Source organism: Callorhinus ursinus, unplaced genomic scaffold (assembly GCF_003265705.2).
Source record: "Callorhinus ursinus isolate GAN/ISIS: 27379988/994484 unplaced genomic scaffold, GSC_fseal_2.0 scaffold35, whole genome shotgun sequence".
Taxonomy (NCBI): Eukaryota; Metazoa; Chordata; class Mammalia; order Carnivora; family Otariidae; genus Callorhinus; species Callorhinus ursinus.
Window position 1 is genome coordinate 15,718,896 of NW_027397097.1, and position 21,725 is coordinate 15,740,620.

The 21,725-nt window shown below is 48.6% G+C and overlaps 1 protein-coding gene across 5 annotated transcripts in view; it reads right to left on the minus strand.

The window, feature by feature from the left end:
- Window positions 1-21,725, minus strand: part of ME3 (malic enzyme 3) — a 221,933-nt gene that overhangs the window by 36,285 nt on the left and 163,923 nt on the right. For all 5 annotated transcript variants that reach the window (XM_073879843.1, XM_073879841.1, XM_073879842.1 and 2 more), the window contains one exon: window positions 18,404-18,507. In XM_073879843.1, coding sequence (XP_073735944.1) covers window positions 18,404-18,507 — 104 coding nt within the window. The remainder of the gene's footprint in view (window positions 1-18,403; window positions 18,508-21,725) is intronic.

The following is a 21,725-nucleotide window of genomic DNA, read 5'->3' on the forward strand; positions in this document are numbered from 1 at the left end:
TACTCCTTTCCTCACCACATTTCTGATATATGGTATCATACTGTACATCCTTTTATTTTGTGACTCCCTTCATGATTTTTACAGATATACTTATTTTTACTCCTTTTGTGTTATTTTTTTTACTCTTATTTATGGTCTTTCCTTTCCACTCAGAGAATTCCCTTTAACATTTCTTGTAGGGGGCGCCTGGGTGGCTCAGTTGGTTAAGCGACTGCCTTCAGCTCAGGTCATGATCCTGGAGTCCCGGGATCGAGTCCCACCTGCTGAGCAGGGAGTCTGCTCCTCCCTCTGACCCTCCCCTCCTCATGTGCTCTCTCTTTTTCTCAAATAAATGAATAAATAAAATCTTTAAAAAAAAACATTTCTTGTAGGGCTGGTTTAGTTGTCATGAACTCTTTTAGCTTTTGTCTTGAAACTATTTCTCCTATTCTGAATGATAGCCTTGCTGAATAGAGTATTCTTGGCTGCAGATTTTTCCCTTTCAACACTTTGAATATATTATGCCACTCCCTTCTGGCTTGGAAAGTTTCTGCTTAAAAATCCCCTGATTGCCTTATAGGGTTTCCCTTGTATATAACTGTCTTCTTTTCTCTTGCTTTTTTTTTTTTTTTAAGATTTATGTATTTATTTGAGAGAGAGAGTTTGAGTAGGGGAAGGGGAAGAGGGAGAGGGAGACAAGCAGACTCCCTGCTGAGCAAGGAGCCTGACATGGGGCTCGATCCCAGGACTCTGAGATCATGACCTGAGCTGAAATCAGGAGTCGGTCACTCAACTGACTGAGCTACCCAGGGACCCCTTCTCTTGCTGCTTTAAAATTTTTTTCTTTATTGCTACTTTTGCCATTTTAATTACTATGTGTCTTGGTGTAGACCTACCTCCTTGAGTTGATTTTGGTGGGGGGGTCTCTGTGCTTCCTGGATCTGCATATTAGTTTCCTTCCCCAGATAGGGAAGTTTTCAGCTATTATTTCTTCAAATAAATTTTCTGTCCTCCCCCTTTTTTTCCCCTCTTTCTCTTAATTTTTTATTTTTTAGTGATCTCTACACCTAATGTGGGACTCGAACTCATGACCCTAAGATCAAAAGTCACATGCTCTTCTGACTGAGCCAGCCCCCTTATCTCTCTTTTCTTCCTCTGGAATCCTTATAATGGGAATGTTTTTATGCTTAATGGAGTTGCTGAGTTTCCTAAGTCTATTCTCATTTTGCATAATTTTCTTTTTCTCTCACCTTCTCAGCTTGAGTACTTTCCATTACTGTGCCTCCAGGTCACTCATTTGTTCCTCTGCTTCCTTTAGCCTGCTATTTAGTCCATCTAGTGTATTTTTAATCTCATTTATTGTGCTCTTCATCTTTGATTGGTTCTTTTTTGTGTTTTCTATCTCTTTGTTAAGGGTTTCACTGATGTCCTCCACTCTTTTCTCAAGTCCAGTGAGTAACTTTATGACCATTACTTGAAATCCTTAATATGGTATATTATTTATATCCATTTTGCTTTGATCTTCTGCTGTGGTTTTGTCCTGTTCTTTCATTTGGGACGTATTCCTCTGTTTCCTCATTTTGTCTAACTCTCTGTGTCTGTTTCTGTGGATTAGGAAATTCAGCTACATCTCTTGCTCTTGAAAGTAATGGCCTTATGAAGAAGAGGTCCTTCAGTGTCCTACAGTGCTGTGTCTCCTGTTCACCAGAACCTGCCACTTCAGGGTTGTCTCCTGCGTGTGTTGCATGTGCCCTGCTGTGTGTCCTGGATGCCTTTTTCCTTCAGGCCATTCATCTGCAGAGGATCTCTTTGCCTGTTGTAGGCAGGGTTTGATCCCTGCTCAGGTGAGGCATGCAGTTTCAACAAGGTGGGGCCACTGTTGGGACCAGGGCTGTGTGGGTGGGCTGTGCAATTTTAACAATGTGCACCTCTGGCTTCTACAGCACCTGCAGCCACCAGCACAGGGACAGAGGCCCTGCACATGCCCAAATTGGGAGATGTGGTGTTGGCAAGATTTGTGCTAGTCTTCTGGGGGAGGGGCCTGCAGTGCCAGTACTGAGGCAAGTGTGACTGGGAGGAGTGGATCCGCCAAAGTGAGGGTGGCAGGGCTTGGTGTAAGCAAGTTAGGTAGTGAATGTTGCCTCTGTGCTGGTACCCACAGGTGGTTGTGTGTTTATGCCGGGGGGTGGGGGAGGGAAATGGCTCCTGCCAGCTCCTTTGTTCCTGGGGAAGTCCCTCTAGGAACCCTGCCCCTCCAGGACCTGCTCTGAGATGTGCAAATAACTCTCCCTCCTGTCTGCCCCAGGTGTTTTTTAGACTGCTGCTTCTAGGCTGTATCTCCACAGGCCGTTTGTCATGCTGTCTCTTTAAGTGCAGGGACTCAGCTTCCTATTACCCTCTGGGCTCTTCCAGAGCTGAGCCCTCTGATTTTTAAAACTCCAGGCTTGGGGCGCCTGGGTGCTTCAGTCATTAAGTGTCTGCCTTTGGCTCGGGTCATGATCCCAGGGTCCTGGGATCAAGCCCCGCATCGGGCTCCCTGCTCAGCGGGAAGCCTGCTTCTCTCTCTCCCACTCCCCCTGCTTGTGTTCCCTCTCTCGCTGTGTCTCTCTCTGTCAAATAAATAAATACAATCTTTAAAAAAACAAACAAACAACTCCAGGCTTTAAGTCTTGCTGGGTGTAAGAACTCATAAAATTTGGCCCTTCTCACTTTCAGAGTCAAATGTTTTGGGGATTTGTGGCCCTCATGTAGGCTCCTTGGTTTTCTCTCCCTCTTCCACGTTTGCAGCTCCTTCCCGCCCATAGATGTCCTTAGTCCCTTTAGCTCCCCACTGGATCCTCGTCCTTCCCACCTTCTTCAATAAGACCTCTTCTCTCCCTTTAATTGTGGAGTTTGTTCTGCTAGTCTGGGTCATTTTCTGGATTATTTACACTGATGTGAGTGTTTTCTAGTTGTATCCATAGGATGAGGTGAGTTTAGGGTCCGCTTACACCACCATATTGGCCCCCTCCTACATTCCGTTTTATATAAGAGAACCTCCCCAGGGAACAATTTGATGAGATACAGTAAAACCTCGTTAATTCAGGGTACTTTAATCCTAACTTAGAATTGCACAAAATGTGCAGTGTGCAATGTGAATTTTCCATCCAGTAACCTGGACTTAGTTCCCAGATCTCCTTGGATTTAAGGACCCTCCAGAACCCCTATCCACCTCAGATACCTATCCCCATGGCTGCTCCCTGGACCTTTCCTTACCAGGAACCACTCCTACTCCAAAATGTCATACTGTCCATGTCGGTCTCTGACAGCCTGTCCTTTGCTTCCCTCATTCCTACTGCACCTTGTACCTTTTCTTTGTCTCCACTGAGACCTTTGGGACCTTTACCATTTTCTTCCAGTCACTCAGCCCCTCATGGCTTTTCATAAAACCAAACCACTGGCTGGTGTGAACCAAAGGTGATTACTCCAGTTGCTGTCGACATCATCCATCCATCCATCAGCCCATCCATGCATCTGTCCATGCATCCATCCAAAAGCATCTACTGAACACCTGTGATGAGGTGATAGTTTAGTTGTCCAATAAATGTTTTACGAAGGGATAGATATATGAAGGAGTTGATAGATTAGTGAGTTTGCCTGCCAACTTGTTAATGTAATTAAGAACAAAAACAAAATTTCAAAGTGAAAATTGAAATGGTCTAGATGAAAAAAATTTGTTCTCAATTCATCCATGTACATTCAAATACAGGTAATGGACTTCACCAAAACACCAATTTAAATGTTAATTATAATTGCCTTACATATTCATTAAGACACTACTACTAACAACAGTAATAAAAATAGCTAAACTTTATCGAGTGCTTATTACTCGCTGAGCATCATGCTGAGCTATTTACATACATTATCTCAGTTAATCTTCACATGACCTTATGAAGTAGGTGCTGTTTCAGAGAAGGACTCCTGAACTACAGATGTGAAGTGATTTGCCCGGGGCTTACTGACTCTGTGTGGTTGGAAAGCGGTGGAGCTGGAATTGGAATCCGGCTATATCTGACTCTAGCACTTATCTTCATAGCAATGTTACTGCTTCAACTTACCCTTAACTTAATGGCAATATGACTTTGTAAAAGATACAGCTAAATAGATAACAAAACTGGATTTCTTTCTCCATCGGGAAAGACAGGGCCACGTGGTGAGAAGAAAACACTAAACCAGGAGACAGGCAAACTGTGTTCTCTCCGTCTCTGACATAAACTCTGAGTCTTGGGTGAGTCTCCTCTCTCTCTGGGTCTCAGTTTCCTGCTCTGAGAGCAGTGGTGTTGTAGCATGAGCTACTTAATGGACGGCTGGAGTAGATACACTAGGAACCTCACTCAGATTTTTCTGCAAGTCCAAAGTAGGGAGGTTTGACCCTTCTCGGTAAGAGCAATGTGGGGCAGGAACATCTGAAGGTGGAGTATTTTCAAGTCTGCTTGGAGTGGAGACACAGCAGACTAGCTGAGCAAGCAGGGTTGAGGCAGACCCCCTCCAGGTAGGACAGCTGGTGCAGAGGAGCCCCTAAAAGGGGACCCGCTCAGGTGCGCGACTCTGGGCTCAGGGCGGTTTCCTGATTTTAGTGCTGGCAGCATATTGCTGACCTTTCCTGCCAGAAACTGCCCCCTCACCGGGGAGGCTCCTGCTGTTCTGTCCCCTTCTGCACGTCTGAACTCTTCACCCTGAAGCCCTGGCAGGCACTCAGGATTGTCTGATGCTTCTCCAGTGTAGAATTGCTGCAATGGAGAAAGGCCCCTCCCCAAGCCACACACAGAGCTGCCGACTTTTCCATCCTGGGGACTCAGCTGGGAAATGGCCTTGGAGCTGCCAGGGAAGGCATTCCAAGGCCAGGGCTCACTTAAAGACACAGGGCTGACGGGTGGCTGGTTAGTTTGGTTTTTTTTTCCCCCAGTGTTCGCACGAGGAAGCCTGCAAAAGGCGACCTATGTCTGGGAGCCCAAGCAAGCTAGGTATGACAGTGTGACAAGACCCAGTCCAGGACTAACAGAGCTGGGTACCAGCCACCTGGGATGCAGCTGCCCCAGGATGAGGAGATTCTAAGGTAGATGCTCTGCCCACCCCACTAGCAAGCTGACTGAATGTTGCGCGAGGGATGTGGTGTGAGTAAAACATTCCTGGTGCTGCAGACCTGGTTTCTCTGTTCCATAGGTCAGGACCTGCCATTCTTTCAAACACCTGGGTCTAACCTCTTTCAGGCCTGAACAAACACTAGGGACCTGGGAGGAGCGGGTGAATTTGCTCAGCCTGTCTCCAAACCAGAGGACTAAGAGCAACATTCATTTTTCCATGGGAGGCCAGTCTGGTCCCCCAACAAAACCCCTCTACACAAGATTCTCACAGCAGAGTGCTCAGTGAGAACATCAGTTGTCACCCAGTGGAAAGTGATTTCTTTGATTTATTTTTTTCCTCCCAGGAACTAGAGCTGACAGAATCATGAAAGTTCTTGGTCTTTTTTTTTTTTTAATTTTATATATTCCATTAAACTCTAGTCCCTTGAGATGTTCTCAGAAAGTTTCTGTGGCTAAATATGTTTGAGAAACTCTGAATGTTACATGTAACATATGCAGTGTATATTGAAGGCTCTGAAAAGTCCTGAGTTATGAAACCTGTTTAAGCAAGCATTTTTTAAACTTCTTTGACCAGGGACTTTACCTTCTGTGTCCCCCCACCGCCGGCCACCTATGGCAGAGCACACTTTGACAGACACAGTTCTCCACAGAAAGAACTTTGTACCAGGTGGGGCTGGGTGAATTCAGGGCAAGGCCATCTCTCCCTGGGATTACGGCAACTGCCTCTTCTGGCCGGGATCCTACAATAACTAATCTCACCTCCTCCAGGTTTATTCCCCTTCTCCCAATCCATCCTCCTTGTCTTTGTAAACACAAATCTGTGCAGGCCACTTATTTTCTGAAAATCCATACAGGGCTCCCACTGCCTTTAGGATTATGTCCAAACTCCTTGGCTGGTACTCACTTTGGCCCCAAACTTAATGCCTAACCCCTGCCTGTGTCTTCCCACACCCTGGACACATCCTGCTGTTTCCCAATTATCGCGGGTCCTTGCACAGCTCCGTGTTTTTGCTCAAGTGCCTAGAAGGCCCCCTTTCACCCAGGCCAACTCCTACCCAAACTGAAAGGCCCAGCTGAAATGTCACCTCTTCTAGGAAGGCTTCCCTGTCCCATTGCTTTCCCTACCGTCAGGGTAGTACTAATTCTTTTCTTCTCTGGACTGCCAGGACACTCTGGGTATATCTTTATCATACCATATATCACCCTGCATTACAATTATTTATTGACATTTTGGTTTCAATTATTTTTGTTTCCTAGAGAGAACATGTGTGCGCAGTGGGGGGGGGGGGGGGGGGCAGAGGGAGAGGGAGAGGGAGAGAGAGAATCTTAAGCGGGCTCCATGCCCAGCGTGGAGCCCAATCCCACAACCCTGAGATCATGACCTGAGCTGAAATCAAGAGTCGGACGTTTAACCAACTGACCCACCCATGTGCCCCTCAGTTTCAGTTATTAAAGAAATGTATTCAGCAGGATATCCTCTTTGTGCCAGGCACTATCCTAGGTATGACATAAAAGTTCAATCCAGCAAACATGTCTAAGTATCTGCTGTGAACAAGGGACCACCTTACCTGCAAGATCACAAAGGCAAATACAAGAATCTCAGAATGATGGGAACCCAAGAAAATAAAAAAGCCATTGTAACATACTGTGGCCAGGGTAATAATAAAGGTATGTGCTAGGTATGTGGGAGGCCTCCAAGGTAGCAGGCAGCTCTGCCCCCGGGGGGTGGGGAGGGAGGCAGTGAGGGTTTCACATGTGTGGCCTGAAGGAAGAGCAGAGGTTCACAGGAAGACTGTGCAGGTGGGGGAGGAAGAAGGGTGACCAGGCAGAAGGAATAGCACATGCGTGTGGGATGAGAGTATGTGCAGAGAGCCCGCTTAAGATTCTCTCTCTCCCTCTCCCTCTGCCCTCCCCCCCTTCCCCACTGTGCACACATGTTCTCTCTCTAGGAAAAAAAAAAATAATTTCCTGGAGCTGCAGGAAAATAAAAAGAGCTGGAGCTTGGGTGGGGTGTGGGGAGAAAGGGGGGCAGTCGGGGGAGACCAGCCTGGGTACAGGCCTGTGTAAAGAGCCTAGACAGTCTGGAGGGCAGTGGGGCCCACTGAGGGGCTGTAGGCAGGAAAGTGCATGTGTTTTAGGGAGTTCTTTGTGGCAGCACAGTGGATGACAGGGTGGACAGCTGGGAGGACAAACTAGAGACAAGGAGGCAGGTCAACTCCAGCGAGAGACCATGAAGTCCTGCTGGTACAAGGCATTGTAGACAGAATGGACAGAGCGGGAGAGAAGAGGCTAGCTAAACGAGGTGAAGGAGGACTGGCAGAGTGTCAGGGAGTGGAAAGAACTTTGGGATCGTGCCCTTAGGCAAGTTATTTAATCCGAATTTCAGTCTTCACTGATGATAGAGTGGGCTAACAATGCCTCTTTTGCAGTCCTGGTGTTAGAATTAAATGAGATAATGTGTATAAAGCCTCCCATGCCATAGGCACAGAGTGCATGGAGGGGATTTTTTTTTTTAAGATTTTATTTATTTACTTGGGAGAGAGAGAGAGAATGCGTGCACACAGGCAGAGGGAGGGGTAGAGGGAGAAGGAGAAGCAGACTCCCCGCGGAGCAGGGAGCCTGTCGCGGGACTTGATCCCAGGACCCTGGGACCATGACCTGAGCTGAAGGCAGACGCTCAATCGACTGAGCCACCCAGCTACCCAAGGGGATGGTTTTTAAGGGCAGGAATGCATTGACAGGCCAGATGTGGAAGATGAAGGAGAAGGAGCCCAGGATGGGGGACAGGGATGTCCACTGCTCACTGAGGTTGGGGATAGGGAAAGACCGGCAAACTTACTTGATAGGATAGGCTTGGCATGTGCAGAGTCTGAGGTGCTGGGATGTCCAGGTGGACATGTTCTTAAAGCAGTAGGCTCTGCATGAGGCTCAGCAGACAGGAACGTGAAGTTCAGGGCATTGTGAACAGTCAAAGTCATGGGACTGGATGAGGGTCTCAGGCAGAGCATGTGCAGTGAGCAGAAAACAGAGTCCTGGGGCCTACATGTATCCAACGAGCAGAGGGAAGGAGAGTCAGCAGAGCAGCCAGCGAGGTGGAAGGGGGTCAGCAGAGCAGGAGTCACAGGAGCCACAGGACGGGCTTCGGTGGGGAGTGTCAGATGCTGCTGGGATGTCAAGGCCAAGGGGATCTTGAAGTGTCTATGGGGGCTGGCGTTTCGATGACCATTCATGACCTTTTCCAAACTACATGCAGTAGAGTGGTGGTGGGGGGACCATACTGCAGGGGGTTAAAGAGTAAACGGAAGGGGAGGAAAGGCCAGTGACAATCAGTTTTAAGAAGCTTGGCTATGAAGTAGGGAAAGGGTGACAGCCATTGGGGGATGAGGGACTGAAGGATGGATTCATTTTTGAGATGGGGTGTACCTCTAAGGTAAAGGAGCTCGTGTGGAGGACAGGTGAGAGAAGCAGTGTTGGGAGATCCTAGGGAAATGGGGGAGGTGGGAGCCAGTGTCCAGTTAGAGCGTGAGGAAGACATGTACTCTGAGGTCGTGGATGGGTGCATCCGAAGCCCTTACACCCTTGTTCCACCACAGATGTGCACGAGGGAGTGACTCATTCTGCCGGGGCAGGGGTTGGGAAGGGGATCACAAGCATGGTGGTACACTATTCTGTAGGCGAAGAAACTAGAAACAATGGATTGCAGAAAGTGGGAATACTGAGCCTGCAAAAGAGAAAGCCAAGTGGAATGAGGCATCACGATTATCTTCAGAGACATGAAGGACTGATCTGTGGACAAGGAATAAAGTAGACTTATTTTATGTGGCCTTGGGGGAAAAAGCAGAGCCAACATGTGGGAGTCAGAAGGACACCCATTTCAGTGCTCTCTACGGCAGAGATTTCAAACACTGGATGGAAAGAGGCCACCAGTCACTGGAAGGGATGCTGTGGTCACTGGAAGTTGGTGTGATCCCTTCCACTTGGCACGGAAGTTGCGGAAGGGAGTCCAGTCAGGGGGTGAGGGTGGACCTCTGAGGCCCTGCCCTTCCTAGGTCCAGCCCCAGGAGATCCCCCTGGTGTGCTGGGCTCTGGCAGCCAGACTGGCGGGCTCCTGTGGCTGGCGTTCTGGCCTGATGGGGAAAACTCCATTGAGTGACAAGACAGTCACAGGAAGCAGCAACTTCTAAGCAAAAGTAGCAGAATAATGTGGCCGGTCCTTAGGCGCTGCTCTGTCGGCCATCCCTGGCCAGACAGAACTTCAGGAACAGTATGGATTTCCTCCTCAATTTCCTGGTTTGTCTGAGCTCCTGGGCAAGCACGCAAATGGCGCCAGAAATCCCAGTGCTGGGAAGAGGATGGTGGCCGACCTGCTGACCTTGCGGCCTCTCAAAGGGCAGGAGTCAGCACCAGGTTTCTCCTCTAGGGCACAACCTTCTGCTCCTAAAGCCCGTGCATTTTTCCCAGCCACCAACCTGCTGGCTGGCTGTGGGGTGTCAGCATTCACACCAGCTCAGATCCGCCCAGAGGCTGTACATTTTAGCTGTCATAAAGCCCCTGATGTTGCACCAACCTTCTCTGATTAGTGTGGGCCTGTTCTGATCTCTCTCTTCAGGTGGACTACTGCCACATACATCACATCTCCAACCTCCTCAGAGTCTCAACTGCCCCTCTCCCATAGATCTGGCTACATTTTACCTTGAATTATGCTGGTCTGGGGGTGGAGGACAATAAAGTCGGAAATCCCGGTCCATGTGTGTGGTCTTTCGGGACAGAAGTGAGCCACAGCGGGGAGGGGGAGAAAAGGAAACACTCAGCGAGGTTAGGGGACAGACTAGATCAAAGCAGCATGGGGCAGTGTCCTTGAGGGCAGGAAGTGGTCTATTTGCCTCTGTATGACACAAAAGCTGAAGAAGGAGCTCTCACTGACCCCCTTTACCCGCCTCCAGCTCTGGACAAACAAGCATGCCGCAGTATGCCCAGTGCCCTCAGCCTGCCTGGCCCAGTCAGTGCTGGGAACAAATGGAAGCATGAATGACCGAAAGGCAGAGAACAGTCCCTCCACTGAGTGCCCCACCATACACATTCTCAGGGCATCAGCTCCCCTTGGAGCCACACACCCCTGTTCCAGAGGCCCCAGCAGCAAAGTGTCCTTGGGTCACCTCCGTTCAGGCCGTTTCCTTTACCCCCGTGGCTCAGGTTAACACAGACAAGGCCAAGAGCCGGACGACCTTCCCAGCCAGGCGGGGAGAGCAGGCCGCAGGGGGTTTGCAGCAAACCTCCTCAGGTTTTGGAGTCACATGGGTTTGGGGCGAGTCCAAACTCTTGTAATTTCTAGCTCGGTGATTTTGGACAAGTTACTTAACCTTTCTGAGCCTGAGTTTCTTTATCTCTAAGGGTGCTGTGATAATTAAAGGTAAAGCCCCCAGCACAGAGGGGGTGCTCTGTAAAAGTGAGTGGCTAGCTCTTTTCTGGGAAGAAGACCATGACTTTTAAATCTAACCCAATGTCCCAAGCCCTGTGACCACTGTGTTCCCCCGGGCCACCCTGATTGACACTGCAGGCAGGGCCCTTTGCCAGGTGTACGCTAAATCTTCACAAACTCAGGGGTGAATATATTCTTTTTGTCCCCTAGTCGATTATAAACCCTTGAGAGCAAAGTCTATTCCTGACTTACCACTATGTTCAATAAATATCTGTCCTCTGAATGAATGCATATATGGATAATTACATGAATGAAGAAATAAACAAATGCTGCCTTGAACGATTTTCTGATTATTTTATGTGTCCAGATTACAATGTCAGGAAGAATGACTCCTCCAGGACAGGTCTGCTCTTTGTATTGGGCCACACTCTGAGGCACAGAGAAAGCGCATGATAAATACAGGCTGAAAGGAAGCTTGGAAGCAATTTCAGGAATTACGTGAGTCAGAGCAAACAACTGGATAGGTTCCCCTTAATTCCCCACTGCTTTTATCATTCTCTGACCATGGGGAAATAATTTACTTCCTGGGTCTCAGTTTACCCACCTGTAAAGGGACAGAATTGGGTCAAGTGAACGGGTTGATTCTTGCTCTGGTATTCTAAGGTTGTGAGATTATAGTCCTAGGGCAGGCTGGTTGGGAACACGAGGTTAAGACACAGATCGAACTGCAGGAGGCACTCCTAAAATTCAGTATATATGTGAAAATACTGAGTAGTGACAGTCTCTGCTGAGAGGGACTCAGAAGGGGAACACTCCATTGAAACATCATCAGGGCTGAGAGCTAACACTCATGCTCTTTACAATCCCTTAAAATTAAAAAAAAAATCTCGAAACTTTCTTTGTAGTCTGGATGCCATGAGCTTAGGGGTTTTCCTTTGTTTATACCATTTTAAAAGCATCAGCAGTAGCTTGGAACCAAAGAACCTCAGCTTTTCCCATGGGGGTTGACCGCACGAGGTGGGCTTGTAGTTTGCAAAAGGACCTGGAGGGGGCACTCAGCTCTGGTGAGTGATGGGGCAACAGGACCACCCTCCATTTGGTGATTAAAGAAGGAAGAACCAAGAAGAGCCAGCTAACTGACCCAGATGCCGGAGAATTTTCCCATCACAAAAAAGAAATGATAATGACATGATATGATAGAGGTGTTTGCTAACCCTGTGGTGCTCATCATATTGCAATATATTTATCGAATCAACAGGTCATACACTGAAAATTTACACAGTGTTCTATGTTAATTATATCTCAATAAAAATAAAAAGTAGAAAACAAAGATGGTGTTTCCCTCACTGTTGGTAGCTAGGGAGTTTTGAAGATGGGAGCTGATGGCTGATTCCTCCAGAGCCCCCCCTTACAGTGAGGATGGGCAGGGCACTAACCCTGCCCTAGAACAAGCTGGCCAGAGTATGCTAAGTAGGATAGCTTCCAAAAGACCTTCCCTCCATTTATCTTCTTTGCCTACTGTATCAAGAAGGTGTCTGGAGTATGTTGGGTGGGTTCTGGAGTGAGACTACCTTGGTTCACAGCTTGGCTTCACGATTAACCAGAGGCGTGACCTTGGACAAGCTCCCTAACCTTTCTGTGCCTCAGTTTCCTTATCTGTAAATTGTGCATTCATTCAGTAAGTGTTAACTGAAAATCCACAGTACCCTTAGCATTGTTCTGGGTATTTGAGATGTAGCAGTGAACAGAGGAGTCAAAGATCCCTCCCTGCAACTTCTATTTTAGTGGGACAGGACAAAAATTACCTACTTAATAGGACTATTATATTAAATGACAGAATGTATGTGAATTGCTCTGTTGTGTACAGGAGCCTAGGTTAGCCCAGCACTGAATTCACCAGAGGGAGAAGGGTGGGATGCTTGCCTGCTTCTTTCTTTAGTGGACTTTTTTTTTTTTTTTTTAAATACAAGGAACTATTTCTAGGAAAGAATTGATGCTTAACTCATTATTAAAAAAATTCATTATTTTTTCTAATCACAAAAGAGATGCCAGTGCACAAACAATCAAACGTTATAGAAATGAATGGCTTGGAAAGCGAAAATCCCTGGCAACCTCATCCTTTAACTACAGGCACTGTTAACAGGTTGGTGTAGATGCATCCAGATACTTTTTTCTTTATAGACCTTATCTTGACAAAATCTTTTCCTTTTCAGAGTTTTTTCCAGTTACCCAACTTTATTAAAAAACAATCTGGTTAAGCCTAATAAAATGAATGTGGTAGAATAAGAAGAAACCGTGTGTGTGTGTGAATGAACAAGACACAGAGAAAGAGAGACAAAGAGAAAATGAAAGGAATGGACCACGCTATGGGATTGTTTGGAATTGCTATATCCCCTCTGGCACAGAATGAGGAGGCTTGGACTTGGGGGCTCCAGTCTTATCCACCCTTTCTTTCCCTTGAGAAATGCTCTGTGTCATCAGTAGCAGCTCAGAAAAATCTTTCCTGAGGGGCGCCTGGGTGGCTCAGTGAGTTAAGTGTCTGACTCTTGATTTTGGCTCAGGTCATGATCTCAGGGTCGTGAGATTGAGCCCCACATCAGGCTCCCCGCTCGGTGCAGAGTCTGCTTGAGGATGCTTTCCCTCTGCCCCTCCCCCCACCCCCTCCTCTATCTCTCAAATAAATAAATCTTAAAAAAAAAAAATCTTTCCTGATAAAACACCCTGGTGTCCCATTTCCTTTCTGGATAATCAGGCATAGGAAGGGCGAGTCTCTGAAGTGCCCTCAGGCAGTACGTTTTGAGGACATGGGTTTTCTGATGATGTCCTGCCCTAATGCTGTGCTGGATTTCCAGGAGTCTGTTTTTCATTTTCAGAAAACTTTTTTTTGTTGTTGTTCTTTTTCAAATTTGCTTGCTGGTTTTTTTTTCCAAATGTTTTGTACTTTCCTTATTACTTCATTCTTGTGAAAAATTTTTCTTTAATAGATTTAAGCAGAGCTACTTTATAATCTTTCTGAGAATATTCCTTTTTCTGGGGTTCTAATTCTTCTATTAGTTGTATATCTGATTTTCCCATAGTGTGGATTGTTTCCATGTGGATTATTGTGAATCATGAATTTATTTTCATTGGGGAATTGTTTTTCCCCTCGAGGGATTCCACACAGCATGGCTTGTGGGAGTGTCCTCATAGAGAAGTTTGACTTTGCCTTCTGCCAGGAAGGTTCTCTAGCCATATCGCTGACAGGGGACAATATTTTACACTCATTTCTTAACTATGTGTATATTATAAATGCAGACTCTAAATATACATGTGGTGAAGGCTTAGTGTTTTGGTTTCTTCCAAGAGACATTCTTTCCCCTCACAAGCCCCTTGTCTTTTGCCTGGCTTGCCCAGCAGAGCCTGTCTCTTCTTCCCTGAGGGTGTAGTAACCACTGAAGGCTCCTAGTTTCATGCAGGACTCTCAGCGCCAATGTCCTGCCTTGTACGACCCTGCTGCCTGGGTGTGGACCCATCTCCAAGCCTGAATGATGAGAAGGAAACAGCCATGAAAATGGAAAGACATTCAAGACTGGGGAAATAAGCACGAAGGCTCTGCACGCGGCTCTCAAGGGAGACGGTGGTGGCAGATGCAGCCATCAAAGGCTTCCTTCCGGCTCCAAGAGCAAAGTTCAGGAGGACTGGATGGGTAGCCTCTTAACAAGTCAGTATCGGTGGGTGGATCTTGGAGCAATCTAGTAATTTTTTATCCTTGGGCAAGTTTCCCTTTCTCATTTTTGTAGTAAGAAATGTCACACAAAAAGATGTTGGGTTTGCAAGGGGACAGTGCTGCCCCATGAACCATGCCTCCTGGTATTTTTGTCCTGTGTTCTCCCCTCTCTTGGAATCTGGTAGGATCTATGATTTGCTTTCACTAGTGGAATGTGGTGGAAATTTTATTGTGCCAGTCCCACTCTGATGTGAACCTCAGGTATCAAGTTAGGATGTTGTGTGCACGTGTGTGTGTATGACAGAGGACAGAGAGAGATTGAGAGAGACTGAAAGAGAGAGAGAGAGAGAGAGAACCAGACGTATAAAGATGGAGAGACTCAAAAAGAATATTTTCCTGGCGCTAAAAAGCAGATGTTTTTTTTAAAGCAGTTATTTTTTTTAAACTATTATTTACCTTCTTTTTTTAATATTTTTTATTGTTATGTTAATCACCATACGTTACATCATTAGTTTTTGATGTAATGTTCCATGATATTTACCTTCTTCTTTATCACTCCTCCCAGCACCTTAGGAACCTCTATTTTAGGGTTGGGAGCCAGAGGGAAAGGGGGTGGTTTCCCTCCCGAGCCCATGGAAAGGCTGAAGCTGCTGCTGACCTCACAGTCAGTCCAGGCATCAGACGGGGCTAGGGTCACAGGTGCAAATGGAAAACAGACCATTCCCATCCATTCTGCTGTAAGTAACCTGAACGAGAAAACACATGGAAGTGGAAATGGCCAGGGAAAACATGTGACTCAGGCACCGGGCTCCGGGTCTGCAGGGCAGAAAGAGGGTAGGGAGGACGGAATGACTATGTTTGTCTCAACTCTGAGCAGCGCGCTTGCAGCCTTACGTGGTGATTCCTTCTGCCTGGGTGGGTCCTCCCAGCGGCCAGACTCCAGGATACATCTTTTTCTGGGCCAAAAACCCTTAAGCTATATCCCCGTTAGTGGATAGGGGCAAAGAGGTGGAGCTTCTCAGTAGCAGGATGTTTGGAAAAAGACAAGGAAGTTGAAGGCAGGCGTCAACGTCTCCCAAAGTTCTTTCTTAAAATACATTGTGTTTGGCTTCAAGGCTGCTGACTCACACCCCCCCACTCCCCATCCGGGCATTCCATCCTGGGGCTACTCTAGCCTCCAGAGGGCCTGGGGAGACCAGTTCATTTCCCACCTCCAGTATCCACTGAAACATCTGCTTTAGCTTATTAGAGAGTCAAAACAAGCAACTGTCAACCCATCATCATTTCCACTGGAGGACACATTCCTCTCGGCTGATGCGTGCCCCTCCCCAGTACCCCCTACTGCCTGCGTGTCTGTGAGACTGGGAGCTGATTCCGATGATAAATGGAAGCGCCTCTCACATCCTCGTTTATCTAACCTCCTCACGCAAATAGTGAGACTTCTCTTTGGGGAGTCGTGGAATGACTTCTGACTCACTGGGTCAGCAGTGGGCCCTGGACACGGGGAGCAGAAACCCGGATCTCCAAGCCCATTGCACCCCCTTCTCTTCCCCTGCAGGGAACCCAACAGGGTGGAAAGCAGTCTACCTGAGTCACCAGCAGACCCACACTCCCCCTGCAGTCCTGGTTCCTTAGCCTCCTGGGGCCCCAGGGTCCTCTTCCACAAAATGGGTACAGTAATACCTATGTTGCCAGCCAGGCAGGGATCCTGCATGGTCCGAATGGAATCCCGGGGTAGGAAGGCATCTTAAAGAGTCTCTGAGGCTTACATTTCCTCCTGTAATAGCACCACCAACAACCTACACTTGAACACTTTCTGTGACAGGGAACTCATTCCCACAGAGAGTCAGGTATGCTGTGAGATAGCTCTGATTTGTTTTCAGCTGAAAACTGCCTCCTTTGCCATTCTACCAGCTGTTTCTTCTCCATGTGGGTATACGGAGACAAGGTGAGCCCCTTTCTGGAATAGCTTTCAGATATCTGGACATGTACTGCATCCCAATATAGACGGAGCAGTCCCTAAGTCCTCTCCCCACTAGGCTAAGCCTTTCCCCTCACTGTCATGGTTACTGCTCTCCAAAGGCATGTCAGGTCATTTATGACCCTCACAGTATCCTTTCTGGACCCGAATGTGGTGTTCAGAATGGTCTGAAAGGGGGAGCGGGAACTGGGACATTTACCTCTCTTGTTCTAGATGCTACACCTCTATTAATGCAGTTGACCCTCCATTAGCTGCCTTGGTGGTTCTTAGTGGTTAGCACCTCCTCTACGATCTCAGCTGTGAACACCTAACTTCCTGATGACCACCTCTCTCTGTCCAGCTCATTTTACCTTTTATCCAACTCAGTCATTCTTTTTTTTTTAAATATTTTATTTATTTATTTGAGAGAGAGCATGAGAGATAGAGAGCACGAGAGGGAAGAGGGTAAGAGGGAGAAGCAGACTCCCTGCTGAGCAGGGAGCCCAATGCGGGACTCGATCCCGGCACTCCAGGATCATGACCTGAGCCGAAGGCAGTCGCTTAACCAACTGAGCCACCCAGGCGCCCCCAACTCAGTCATTCTTGAACCTCATTGATAATGCATGTCACGGTCCCCTATCCTCCCCACAATGTCGTCATGTCCCTTCTTACTCAGCACAGACCTCAGGACACATCACCATCATCAGCCCCTTGAATATACTTGCAATTCTTTTTTTCTCTCTTGCCTATCAAAATCCCAACCCTGATTAAATCCTACTCTCTACCTCTTCCTGTCCTGCATCCAGACAGTTGAAACTGGCTAGAGAAAAACATGGAAATTGGTTAAATTCATGCCCAGTGATCTGCGGGGGGTCCATGGGGCCATCCAGCAATCATCCCCTAGCGCCCTAGTTTGGACCCTGCAGGTCAAACCTTCTCCAGCCTTAAACCTCCACCACTTGCACCCCTATCGTCACTCTCAGTGGATGACCTTGCCCTCAATCAGTGGGCCTCCACACACCCCCACCTCAAATACCCACCTGCCTGCACCTGTGCCCAGTGCTCCTCCCACCCCCAGTCCCTGTGGCCGGGCCTCTGTGCTCCTATCTAAGGCTAAGCCCTCCAGGTGTGCACCAGACCCTCACCCTCTCACTTACTCAGGAACTTTGGCCCTCCTAGCCCATACTCCCTTACTAATTTCTTCTTTTCTATAAGGTCCTTCCCATCCGATGTAACTACAGTATTATTTTCTTTCATCTTAAAAAACAACTATAACAATAAAATGCTTGCTTCTTATCCCCAGATAGGGACACCAGATAAGGAGATTTACAAGCTCAGTAACCTGCTCCACGACATCACAGACCTAGAGGTGGTGGGGTAAAGAGTCAAATCCAATTTTCCTGCCCCCAAAGCTGCAGAGGTCAGAGCAGCGCTCTCCCCAGCCCACTGCTTTGGTTTGAGTGGCTGAGCACAGGCAAAGGAGGCCTTTGCCAAGGACGCCCAGCCAGCCCTGCCATGACCTGCGCAAGAAAGGCTGAAGGTTTTCAAGTGACTAGGGGACTTGCTGGGTCTGCAGGGGCCTGCTGAGTTGCCAGAACTCTGTCTTGACTGACTTGCCTGTCAGACTAAACATGGGTGGGGGGAGGGGCTGTTTCCAGAACTCCATCCCAGTCAGTACCATGCCAGCCACAGCAGGGTGTACGGGTGGCCATAATGGCAGACAGATGGGGCAGGTGAGGGGGGCAGAAGCTGCCAATTATCACACACCCCAGTGCACAGATAAGACCTCATAAATCTTGCAGGCCCACAGCCCGTGTGGCCTGCTCCGGTGGCTCATTAATGCTGTCCGGTCCTCACGTACAGGTGGAAAATGACAGCTCATGTGGCAAGCTGCCTTCCAAAGCCAGTTTGTCAGAAGGGTACACTTCTTTTCTCCACCACTCACCACATCCCTGTTCATGCCAAGAGCCCAGAACAGCTCAGCCAAGGGGGTTTCTTCCTGGGATGTCAGACACTTAACCACCACCCAGTCATGGGCCTTCAGTCATCGACCCTCTTCTCTCCCCTCCCCGCTCTCAAAGATTCTCCCACAGAACAAACCCATTGGCTTTGCATCTGCCAGAGACATGGGGTCAAGTTGCAATTTTCAGACCACCCAGAAAAGCACGCATCTCCAACCTCTTGTTTGTTCAAAAGGAACAGGCCGACCCACGTACTTGTCCGTCACAGCCTGCATGAACTCGTCCAGCAGGTCGTCATACTCCTTGCCACGCACGCGTTGGTGTTTCAGCCCGATGTACAGAGGGTCTCTGAGCAGCTCCTGGAATAGATGGCATCTGTTTGCTCAATGGTCCTGGGTTAGTGGGAAGGACCAGGGAGATGAAGGGAGGAGGGAGCTGGAAGTGGGCTGTGGACCCCGCCTCACCAGCTGTCATCTCTGGAAGGGTCTGGAAGCTAAGCCATTGAGTGAGGTGGGACTCTTAGGTGGTTCCAACTTTAGGAACCAAGGATGCTTTGATACAGAAAATCCTCTCAGACATAGCCTTCCAAACCCTGGCTGCAGGCGCTCTGGGTTTATTTTAAGGTTTTTCAACAGTGGGGCTATTGACATTTGGGCTTGGAATTCTTGGATGGGAGGGCTGAACTGCACACTGCAGAATATTTAGCAGCATCTTTGGTCTCTATCCACTAGAAGTCAGTAGCACCCCCAGTTGTGACAATAAAAAAAGTCTCTAACCACTGCCAAATGTCTATTTGGGGGTTAGAACTGCCCCTGATTGAGAACCCCTCCAGGCAGCATCTGGATTGAGGTATTGGGTCTTGTCCAAAGCCACTGATCTGGACTCGAATGAGAAAACACTTTATTCACTCAAAGAAAACTTACTGAATACCTACCATGTGCCTGGCATTGCGCTAGTCCTTGAGGGTACAAGGACAGAATGTCCAACCAGAGATTGCAGTTCAAGAAAGATGCCCACCCGAATACCAGCCTGTGTTAGGTAACCCCCCCACAACTCCACCTCCTGCAGCTCTGTCACAGAGCTCACACACTTCTGTGTCTGCCCCTGGCCACCTCCACACCACCTCTCTACCCTCTCACACATACACCCTGCACAGAATCAGTGGACCCAGTCACACACGTTTATGGATCATCCATTACTGCTGATATTGGTCCCCGCTGGGGATTTGTAAATGAGTAGGGAATGGTTGTTGCCTTCCACGTGCCCACGGTCTATTGCAGGGGGCTAATGAGTAAACAAACTCTACTACAGTGCAGAATGATAGGCTTTGGTACGAAGTGTGGTGCATGGAAGGACCGAGAAGGAGTAAAGTAATTCCCATTGGGGGACAGGTGGTGATTGTCATGAGGAAATGACCGATCATTAAAAGATGGGCAGATTCTGGGGGCGCATGAGTGGCTCAGTCGGTGAAGCATCCAACTCTTGATTTCTGCTCAGGTCATGGTCGCAGGGTCATGAGATTGAGCCCTATGTTGGGCTCTGTGATGGGGTGTGGAGCCTGCTTGAGATTCTGTCTCTCTCTCTCTCCCTCTGCTCCCCGTCCCCACCATTGCACACACACTCTCCCTCTCTCTTTCTCAAAAAAAAAAAAAAAAAAAAAAAAAAGATGGGCAGGTTTTGACAGGTGGGTTGGGCCCTCCAGGTGGGGAAGTCAGCACAAAGAAGGGCTGAGGGCTGGAGGCAGACAGAAGAAGATGTACCTGCTGTATTTAGGAAACAGGAAGTAATTCCATGTGTGAGGGTCTCCAGGAGTTATCTATTTCATCAGAACAGGAGCTCCTTGAGGATAAGCGTCGGTGTTACCCTCATCTCTATCTGAACCGCAGGACGCAGAGGTAAGGACCCCACAGCCCCGCCCTCGAGGGGCTTCCATTCACTCGGACCCCCATCCCTGACCCTCCATGTGACCTTGGGCAAATCACAGGACCCCTGGGACCTGTCTTCTCTTTCCTCAAATGGGGAGGAGATGCCAGCTGCAGGGGGTGCTTGGGATGATGACATGGAATAATACGGGAAAGAGCTTTATGCATTATAACACATGCTATAAAGTAACGGCTGCAGCTGTAGCTTCCATGGTGCTTCCTATGTGCCACATATTAAGGACCGTTCTAAGTACTCCTATCTCCCCTCTGGTGGGACAGCCATGGAAGTGTGCGGCTCAGAACTCCCTGAAGAGAACCTGCTGAGGGCGGGGAGGTGGGCCGACAGCCTTCAGCCGCCACCTCCCCCTGGGCGGCTCCCAGTCCTGGCTGAACATGACGAGGTCAAGGGCGGCCCAGGGCTGCCCCACCAGCCCTCCTGCGGGTGACCTTTGCTCGGGGCCTCCCGTCACCCTGCCCAAGGCTTTCCCAGGACCCCACTTTGGGCTGGGCTCTTGTGACTGAGGTCTCTGTCCTCCTGCCTCTCCTGTCACAGGTCTCGCACCTGCACTGGGGTCTGAAGCCCTTACCCACTTGCCAACTCCTCCTGCCCCCCCTTTATTCTTCACGGGGGTCCCCCAAGAAACCTTTCACACCTCTGTTTCTGGAGGGGCCCAAGCAGACACAAAGGTAGGTCTTGCAATTTCCCCCATCTGACAAATGAGGCAATGGGGCACGGAGAGGTGAAGCAAGCTGCCCGGTCCCCGGGCTAGTACGGGGAAGAGTCGGGAGTCACAGCGAGGCTGCCTGGCTCCAGCGCCCACGGTCGCTGCCACAAAGCCCTACCGCGTGGGTGGCTCGTTTGCACATCAACCAGAATGGACTCCATTTTTGTTAAAGACGCTGCTCTAGATCAATACTGTCTTGACGGGGCTGTGGAGGTGGAGGTCGTTGTGCAGAAGTGTAGGGGACAGAAAAGAATAGGCAGGATCTGCCTTCCTAAACCCTCAGCTCCAGTTCTCATGCACATCACCTGAGGCACCTCGGGTCTATGTTAAGCAAGAGGCCTTTCGTTTCTCACTCCCTTCACCCCTGGGCAATCCCTCCTTGAGACAGGTTAGGATTCTGCCCTGGCAGGTGTGTGTATTTGCAAGACTGAAGGATGACAGGGGGCACATCGGTGCCCACCCTTCACGTGCCACCTTCAAGGTGACCCTCTGAAAGCCACTTAGAGGCAGCAAACATCCAGCTGAGGGCAAACCATGAATGTTGTGATGACTTGATAGAAAGCTAGGCAGTTAGGGACGCCTGGGTGGCTCAGTTGGTTGAGCATCTGCCTTCAGCTCAGGTCATGATCTCAGGGTCCTGGGGTTGAGTCCCACATCGGTCTCCTTGCTCAGCAGGGAGCCTGCTTCTCCCTCTGCCTGCCGCTCCCCCTGCTTGTGCTTTCTCTTTCTCTCTGACAAATAAATAAAATCTTTTAAAAAAAGAGCTAGGCAGTTATTAAAATTGGTGGTTTTTAAGACTATGCAGCCACCTGGACTGACATGTAGGAGATTACTGAAAGTGAGAAAAGCAGGATACAAAACTACACAGATGTAACTTCAACTCTCTGAAGCACACACAGCCCAGAGGGCATGCAGAGAAATGATAAAAAA